Source organism: Lampetra fluviatilis, chromosome 27 (assembly GCF_964198595.1).
Source record: "Lampetra fluviatilis chromosome 27, kcLamFluv1.1, whole genome shotgun sequence".
In the NCBI taxonomy this organism is placed as follows: Eukaryota; Metazoa; Chordata; class Hyperoartia; order Petromyzontiformes; family Petromyzontidae; genus Lampetra; species Lampetra fluviatilis.
In genome coordinates, this window is record NC_136301.1 from 12,827,942 (window position 1) to 12,837,834 (window position 9,893).

At 48.1% G+C, this 9,893-nt stretch overlaps 1 protein-coding gene across 1 annotated transcript; it reads right to left on the reverse strand.

The window, feature by feature from the left end:
• Window positions 1-541: 541 nt before the first annotated feature.
• On the reverse strand, window positions 542-8,066 carry LOC144942589 (fibroblast growth factor-binding protein 3-like). Its single transcript, XM_078869435.1, has 3 exons — window positions 7,567-8,066; window positions 3,535-3,628; window positions 542-613 (listed from the first exon to the last, which is right to left on the reverse strand). The coding sequence occupies exons 1-3, from the start codon at window positions 8,064-8,066 to the stop codon at window positions 542-544; spliced, it is 666 nt and encodes a 221-aa protein (XP_078725561.1).
• Window positions 8,067-9,893: the final 1,827 nt, after the last annotated feature.

The following is a 9,893-nucleotide window of genomic DNA, read 5'->3' on the forward strand; positions in this document are numbered from 1 at the left end:
GGGAGCCAACCCCGAAGATAAGAGGAAGCTGCGGAGTGGTGTGCAGCTGCAGAGGAGACAGCCAGAAGGGCTGCGTGTTAGAGGCAGCGGTGTGGCTGCCAGGAGGAGCTGCGGAGAGAGAGAGACAGCAAGAGGCTGTCAGAGCTGCGGAGGGAGAGGAGTTGCAGCGAGTACAGCCAAGGGGGGCTGTGTGAGAGAAACAGCAGCGGAGCTGCTGTTGTGGATCGGGCCGACATTGGAGTCAGCACCGTGGAGAAGCTACAGAGTAAAGACAGCCGTGTGGGTGTACAGCACGAACCGAATAAAGGACACTGAGCCAGACATCGTGGTCCAGTCGTTTATTACACACGCAACACACACTCACGTAACACACACGTAACATACACACGTAATACACACTCACGTAATACACACACGTAACACACATGTAACACACACACGTAACACACACATGTAACACACACTCGCACACGTAAGTGGTCAAGCATGAGCATCCCAGGCAGACCCGGCAAGAGGAGCTCCTCCCCGCCCCTGCCCCGCCTCATCCGTGGTAGAGGTTCACGAAGAAGGAGCAGAACGCGTTCCATGTCTCGCTGCAGTACTGCTCGCTGGGCTGAACACAGACACAGACAAAGGGTTTCCGTATAGCCTCCACTGGCTGCTCGGACAAGTGCTGCTGCTGGTGTGGACCGCCTGTGTCGGGGTGGTGTGGTGAGCGTCATTCTCAGACACCTTTGTCTCCCCAGTGCTGTTGCTTGCACCCCACACCAATGTACAGGTGTCCCTCGGCTTACGAAAGGGATGCGCTCTTCAAATAAAACCATGCGTGAAACGAAAGTTTCGTGAATCGGAATGGTTTTGCCAATTAACATCATACGGAAAATAATTGACCCAAAGAGTGACCAACATAGAAGAAAAATGTTGCACATAGAAGAAGGCAACCTGATGATGCAGGCAGTGATGAGGGCTCCGGCACTATTTTGACACATATGTTGTATGGACAACAATAGGGCAATTCAAAGTGTGTTCTTCGGAAAAATGGCTATCAATAAAGATTAGTTAATGTAGCCATCCATATATACAGACACAGACACAATTTCAACCGAGAGGAAGTTTACAGACTCAGCAATCATTGGAAAGATGTCATCAACCACTTTGGGTCATGACTTGACTCGTGTTTTCTTGTCAATCAACCTCCACCGTCAGCAGTGTGGTGTGTGGAGCGGGGTGCAGTGATTTCCTGGCAGACCTATGCTGCATTGGCATTGCTGCTGCATTGGCATTGCCGCTGCATTGGCATTGGTGCCCCGCCCATGCTACTGGTGCTGCTGATACACTTGGGCTACGCCCATCTCCAAACCTTCATTAACAGTTTGCCTTTAGAGGCTAACCCCTTTTGCTGATGACGACCGCTTGCGTTGCGATCGAAACGTCGTGATATTTGTATTCACTTTCTTTTTTCTATCTACGTGACTTTACCAAAAGAACCAAAGAATCGAGAGAAAGACCTAACAGAAAATGGCTTGACGACCACATCATGAGAGAATGGTGCCAGAAAGATGCGGCATATTGGCACAAGATCGAGGAAAGTGGAAACAAATTACGAAATGTGTAGTAGACAACGACGGCCGGCTATCTGGCCATGGAATGTGATGACGATGATGGAAAATTCGGGTTGTGTTTCGGGCAGTTATTCGAACTCTACTCTTAACCTAACAATATAAAACACCGATATAACTTTTCACAATACAAAAATTATAATAAAGAACATTAAAAACGATTTAGTAATTTATTTAAAACAAGGAATTCACTTTCAGGGAACTCACTAAAATATCTGCATGTTGGTGTGAGTGGTAGGGCGATGTGGAAGCGCTACTGCAGCCTCCCAGGTGGCTTCTCGTTTGATGATCTCGTGGCGCATGGCCGTAGTGAAATTTAGTTCACGTGGAAATTCGACTTCGTTCATCGGGAAGTGGCCATTAATTTGTCAATTGGGTAAACGTGAAATTTCGTAAACCAAATGTTTCTAAATCGAGGGATACCTGTACGAGTTTAAGGTTGAGTCTACCTTGCGGAGGCCTTGTTAAGGGTAAGACATTTGTCACTGATGTTCGCCGTGAGCAAACATCGAACTCGGGTGACTGGGTTAATCACTGCGCTACTGCTCCTAATGCGCACACACGAGCATATAAACACACATGCGCATACATACACACACGTATACACACGTACACACAACAATCGCCATTAAGTGGCGGTGACGTCACCACGGCGCCTGTACCAGGCTATGTGCACTTTAAGGCCACGTGAAATGTCGCACGCTCGCTGGGAAGGGGTCACGGGACAGACCCAGGTGCAATGGGTTGACTGAGATAACTGGCAGATGCACCACCTGTGCCCCCTACTATGCCAACACGCATACACGCACATATACACAAACGCTCACACTTCGTGTGGAACGACAGGCCAGGCAGCTTCCACACAGCATGAACGCAGCTGATAGAAAGGTCATGCCGCTAGACTCATTTTAAGTGAGACACTGCCCCATGACTCACTAGGAGTTGAGGGGGAGGAGTGTTTGGTGACAACATACCCAGGTAGGTGCTTTTTTGGTGAGGTTGTTGGTAAGGCCCCATCTAGCGACACACACCAGGTTAAAGAGTTGCGCCTCTAACTGCTCAGAGTGAGCATCAACCACCAGAGCAATACGGAGCCATCACTTGACCACACCTGGGCATCGATCAGCCTCCTATTGTATCTGTACCAGTTGTAAATACTTCTGGTGGAGCCATGGAAAGATTCTCGAACTACTTGGTCAAAGAACACATTCCTGCGGAGGGAGCTTGTAGGAACGGTTAATGGCCAGGGTCAACGGCGGCGTGGTGTGTTCCGCAAATATGGGCGACTGTGAGGGCGGGCACAAGCCGGCGTGAGTAGGTTAAACGTTGAGTTTTATAAGGGCACCACGGGGTGACCAGCCCCTCCCCACCCAGCCCCACCTCTCCCACCCCCCACCCAGCCCCTCCCGACCCTCCCCACCCAACCCCTCCCCACCCTCCCCACCCAGCCCCTCCCCATCCTCCCCTCTCCACTCAGCCCCATACCTCTCATTTTTGGATGCACGGACGGACACAATAATCCCCTGTGGGCTGGTGTAACCAGGAGGTTCCTACCAGTAAAATGTTAAATAATGTAGCCGCCAGAGAACATTCTTATCGCACCCTGTAAACAGGGGATGGCTCTGACTTCCGGGCACGTAGCTTTACCCAGGGCTTGTGCACCATCACGAAAGCCCTTAATGGTTGTGAGCAGAGAAAGAGTCGGGGACCCCGAAAGCACGAAGAACAACCCAGAGCCCTGGCTTGCAGATGGTATCATAGGCCTTGGTCAGGTCAATAAAGCAGATATATAGGCCCTGTTGAATTAATCTGCTGTGGCAGACGGACAGAGATAATACTACGTGGTAAAAAAAAAACCTCCGTGGACAGACACGTGGACACGCACACACACACGGGAGGGCATCGCACGCCTCACCGCTTTACTTTTCGTCTTTTCAGCTTTTGGAGTTTTCTTCGGTGGAGTCAGCTTTGATTTGGATTTTTTTGAAGGAGGCTTCGTTACCTTGGTCCTGTCCGCACACCCCACACACACCACACAAACGGCACACACCACACAAACGGCACACACCATACCGCACACACCATACACACCATGGACACTGTGCATACCACTCACCCCTAAACCAGTACTCTAACTAGTCAGCTCTACCCTCTAATCCCTAACCCTCAACGTTATCCTTGATTCATAACAGTTAACGCAAACCTCTAATCACAAACCCCTAATATCTAATCCAAATTATAACTTCTAATGCTCACCTCAACCCTTTTACAGTATATTATACAGACAGTCATCGACTTACGAACACCTGATTTACGAAAACTCGCACTTCCGAACCAGCCATCGACTTAAAACGTGAAGTCACGTAGAAGGGAAGTAATAAAATAATACAAATAAAACATGATAAAATAATTCTAACGACGTTTCGGCCACAACGCAAGCAGCCGTCCTCAGGTGAAAACCAGGTCTGTCGAGGCGACAGCGTCTGAATGAAACAGCACACGAGCTTGGAGAATATATATAAGCTGGGCGCCTTGACAAAGGAATTTGCATATCAAGAGGAATTTAGCATATTTATGGGAAATGCAGGAATGTGATTAGTACTACATATGCATGTGCATTATGAAGGATTAACAGCATCAAAGGGAGAGGATATGGGAAATGCAGGTATGTGAATAGTACTAATTCAGCATCAAAGGGAGGGGGTAGGGGTAGCATTAATAAAGGGAAGGAGTGTTAATTATATGTAGCTGCAGTAACTAAAACCAACACGTAAACAACTAAAGTATAAACTACATAATATCATCAGTATACTTACTATACTCTACAATAAGCTGAGTTACTAACAGTAAGTAATACATTACAATTCTACGTCGTAAAAATTATATAATATGCTTCCATCTAAACTTTATTCTCTTACATCACACGAGTCTACACCATACTATATACTACCATAGACAAACCCAACGTTAAATTATATACTGTATTGCTATAAACCACCCTATACCTTATACATTTTAATATAACACTATGTATTATTCTACCCACCCTAATGTGTATCACACTGCTATATATTTACTATACAATTACGATACTATATATTAATTTGTACATTGTATTAAGCATATAAATGTTATACTATTTGTTATTATACACTGTACCATTGACGTCATGTCAATGGGTGAGTAGTGGTAGGAAACTTGCAGCGGAGCAAAGAATCCATTCCCTGCGGAGAATACAATGCCAGTGAGTGGAACGCGGTCTGAAAGTCACCGTAAACGTGAACACAATCAGTTAAGATCCGAAATGGTTTATTACGTCCTTCCAATGATTGCTAAGCCAGAATCCATCTTATCGGTTGAAATTGTCTCTGTGTTTGTATATGTGGATCGCCTCATGAACGAATTTCTCATGATAGCCAGATGGCTTGCAGAGAACCTTTGTCTTGGAGAAGTCAATGTCATGTGAGCCCACTGAATTGTAACAGTGATCTGCCACGGCTGAGGTGTTTGTCCTACCGTGTTTCAGGTCTGCTTTATGTTCACGGATGCGGTCCGAGACATGTCGTTTGGTTTCTCCAATGTAACTGCTACCACAGAGGCAACTTTGTTTGTAGACGCCAGGGTACTGTATGTCTGGAACCACATCTTTTACAGACGGGACCAGATCACGGATTTTATGTACTGTGTTGAATCGGACCTGGATCTTGTGTTTAATCAGGATTTTGGAGATCTTTTTTGTGACCCCAGCAATGTAGGGTAAGGTGATGGTCTTGAAAGGCTCCTCAACAGGATCCTTCTTGATGGTTGGAGTGATGGCCTTGCGGATTGTATAGTCGGAGTAACCATTAGCCTTAAGAGCTTGGCGTACGTGTTTGAGTTCACTGGCAATGTGTTCCTGGTCGGAAATGCATTGGGCTCTATGGTATAGAGTCTTGATGAGGGAATTCTTCTGGGATGGATGGTGGTGGGAATCCGGTTTTAGGTAAGCATCCGTATGGGTGGCTTTCCTGTAGACAGAGTGGCTCATTGAACCATCAGGTCTCCTTTTAATTAGGACATCCAAAAAGGGTAGCTTGCCATCTTTTTCGACTTCCATGGTGAATCTGATGGCTGGGTGTATGGAATTGATGTGGTCGAGAAATTGGTCTAGAGCAGGCCGGCCGTGTGGCCAGATGGTGGTTTATAGCAATACAGTATATAATTTAACGTTGGGTTTGTCGATGATAGTATATAGTACGGTGTAGACTCGTGTGATGTAAGAGAATAAAGTTTAGATGGAAGCATATTATATAATTTTTACGACGTAGAATTGTAATGGATTATTTACTGTTAGTAACTCAGCTTATTGTAGAGTATAGTAAGTATACTGATGATACTATGTAGTTTATACTTTAGTTGTTTACGTGTTGGTTTTAGTTACTGCAGCTACATATTATTAACACTCCTTCCCTTTATTAATGCTACCCCTATCCCCTCCCTTTGATGCTGAATTAGTACTATTCACATACCTGCATTTCCCATATCCTCTCCCTTTGATGCTGTTAATCCTGCATAATGCACATGCATATGTAGTACTAATCACATTCCTGCATTTCCCATAAATATGCTAAATTCCTATTGATATGGAAATTCCTTTGTCAAGGCGCCCAGCTTATATATATATGCTCCAAGCTCGTGTGCTGTTTCATTCAGACGCTGTCGCCTCGACAGACCTGGTTTTCACCTGAGGACGGCTGCTTGCGTTGTGGCCGAAACGTCGTGAGAATTATTTTATTATGTTTTATTTTTATTATTTTATTACTTCCCTTCTACGTGACTTTACCGAAAAAACCAAGAAAGCTTTAAATCGAAATTTAAAACGTCAACTCGCACTTGCAAACTGAACCAAGGAACTATTTTGTTCAGAGGGGCAATCCTCCGCGAAATGTAATGAGTCACCCTCGCTCTTGTGATTGTGCGTTTGTGCGCACATGTGTATGTGTGTGTGAAAGTGAGTGTGTGTGAAAGTGAGTATGTGCGCGCGTGTGTGCACGCGTACCCGTGTGTGTGTGTGTGGGGAGTGGTGGTGTAGTGGTTAGCGCGCTGCGCGACGAACCCAGCGACCCAAGTTCGCTTTCCCCTCATGGCCAACACCAGTAACGATTATCTAAACCGGTCCTCGGCCTTCCCTAGGTCGACTCAGACTCAAACGAGTACCTGGTGCGGTGTGTGATCGTCGCTGGCCTTCATAGGTGCTCGCTGGCAGCACTTGCCCCAACAGTCTGTTCAGGCTATACGTGGGATCTTTGTATTTTTATGTGTCTTTGTGTGTGTGTGCGAGAGCGCGTGCCCAGTGTGCGTGTGGTCACTCATTGTGCCCCGTCCGACAAGCCAGCATCAGGACTCATGGTAAGTGAAAATAAAACGGATATTTTTCCTATTTACTATACAGTATTTTTATAAGTGTTTCATGCAAATGTACCATATTTTTTTCTTATTTCAGAGTTTAACAAAGCTTTCCTTTTTTTAACCGTACACATTTCATAACACTGACCTATGAGCATTTAAATACAATGCATTGTTGTCTTTGGACTTACGAACTGTTCGTTCGACTTACCAACGGATCTCAGGAACTAACAGAAAGTGTGTTCATACGTTGAGGACTGTCCGTAACTGAATTTGCGATGTCTGCCCACGTCTCATCAGCTGACAGCTGGAGGAGCTGCGATTGGGATTGAGCCATGGGTCAGTGCGACCCCAGGAGGGACCGTGGTAGGATGGAAACCTGCTCTATGATTGTAGAATTCGTCACTTCTGTCTCCTGTCCCTTTCTTCCTCCAATTCCCTGTCGCCCCTTGTCTCTCTCCCCCTGTTGTCTCCCGTATCCCCGTGTCTCATGTCCCTTCTTTCCCAGGTGTCTCTTGTTCCCATGTCCCTGATGTCTCCCCGTATCGTCTCCCCGTGTCACCTGTCTTTGGTGAGGAAGGCCTCCCTGGGCCCGTTCCTGCACACGTGCGGCTTGATGGTGGCGTGACCTCCACACGGCTCCTTCTTGCTCTTCAGGACCTTCAGGACCTGGGTCCAGTACTTGGCCTCTCGCTTGGCGAAGGCTTTGCAGGCCGCAGGCTTTCCCCGGTACTCGCACTCAACCCCACCGCCACCGGGGGCATCGCACGTCACGGACAGGGATATCCGCGACTTCGGGGAACCCTTCGTGGCCCAGCGGCATGCGTCTCCTTTTACTGCCCTGAAGGACCCCCCAGAGGGGGCCCGAGGGGTCCTGGGGGCGGCAACTCTCCTCAGCCTGGGCAGGGTACCCCCTGAGAGGTCCCTGGGCTCAGGACTCTCAGCAAGGGGATCTCGGGGCTGAGGGGTCTCAGCCACGGTGTCCCCAGGCTGAGGGGTGCCGAGTGAAGGCCCGAGTGAGGCCCCGATGAGGGCGGTGAGAAGAAGGGCCCCCCACACCATTTCCCTGAGCCTGCAGGGGTCATTAATGCATCGTCATCATCAAACCATCAATCTTCTCGACATCATCTAATATCATCAGTAACAACATGACACCTCATTATTTCAACAAACACTCCCGAAAACAATCGTCGTGATGATTGCATCACCTAAAACATCGTAATGTAAAACAATCATCTCAGCATCATTACCTCATCATCACCTAATCCACAGAACATAAAAGATCATATAAATCATAATCATCCAAACATGATCGAGAACACCACCACTTATCGTCACCAGTCTATCACCCACCTGTGACACGTCTGTCTCTCACTCCCACCTGTCACTCATCCTCACCCGTCACTCACCTGGCTATCATTTACCATTGTCTGCCTATTACCTGTCTGTCACTCACCTCTCACTTACCCTGCCTTACGAGCCCCTTACTGTCGCCTCAACCACCCGTCGCAGGTGAGTGTGACGTCTCTCTCAGACGCGTGTAGCATCACCAAGTGTTGCCTCACCAGCCACTCACCACTTGTAGCTTCACCACGTGTAGCCTCACCAGCCACTCACCACATGCAACCTCACCATCAACAACAACCGCCATTTACTACCAAGTGGCGATGACGTCACCATGGCGCTTGTGCCAGGCTAGGTGCACTTTAAGGCCATGTGAAGAGTCGAACGCTCGCTGGCAGGAGGTCACGGAACAGACCCAGGTGCCATGGGTTGACTGAGATGACTAGGAGATGCACCACATATGCCCCCTATTGTGCTAACGTGCTGTATTTTATCTGCCCGGCACTCCGCTCATTGTTGTGAGCGTCGCTCTTCCGCACTCCGCTGTTGTTGGAGGCCGATCTTGACACCGCTGGTACCAGTCATTGGCAAGTCTACTCAGCTCCACATCCTCCTGTACCACACCACTTCATCTCTTCTCCAGTCCGTGTCGTTCCCGTTTAGCCCCCTCTATCTGGCTCAACATGTTGTTTGGGCATGCGGTAGCTGGGCATGCGCTCTACGTGACCCAACCAACGCAGCCTCACCTGCCGGAAGAACCTCACCACGTGTAGCCTCACACTCACCACGTGTCGGTGGAGACGCAGGTGTGCAGGAGAACTGCGTGCAGGGCTGGAAGTGCATGCACAAATGTTCAGGTGTGCATATATATGTGTGTGCAGGTGTGCAGTTATTTCGATGTACAGGTGTGTAGGTATAGAAGTCTACAGTGGTGTAGATATGTAGGAGTGCAGGTAAGTGCAGAGGTCTGTGAAAGTGCAGAGGCTGTGTAGATGCAAGATGCGTGTAGGTGTATTGGTGTAGGTATACAGGCGTGTAGGTGCGCAGATAGAGACGTGTGCAGGTGCGTGTGTCAGTGTCCAGGCGTGTCAGTGGGTGTACAGGTGTGCGGGTGGAGATAAAATTGACACCTGTGCCGGGGAGGCGGGGCTACAATAGAAGCCCCGCCCCCTCCACAGCTCCTCCCTCTATTAGAAGACCCCGACCTTCCCACGGGGACATGGCCACCCTCCAGGCATTGAGTGTTGGTGGCTGTACTCTGCTGATGAGTCCTTGTCAAAACAAAAGCGGCCCACAGTTCGTCTCTCTAGATCGCCGCTGCTGCTGTTGCTATCAGTGTCACATTCTCCAGAATTGGTTTTGATGGTGATCCATAGCTGTCAACCCCTTATCAGTGCCGACCTTATTACAGACCAATTCAGATCTTATTGGTCACCCCGTGCCCTTTCCATCTCAACGTTCATCCTACAAAGTCAATGGAGGAACACAAACAAATAGACAAAAAACGTTTGTCCTTATTGAAACGGCTGTACGCCGTATGGAGCT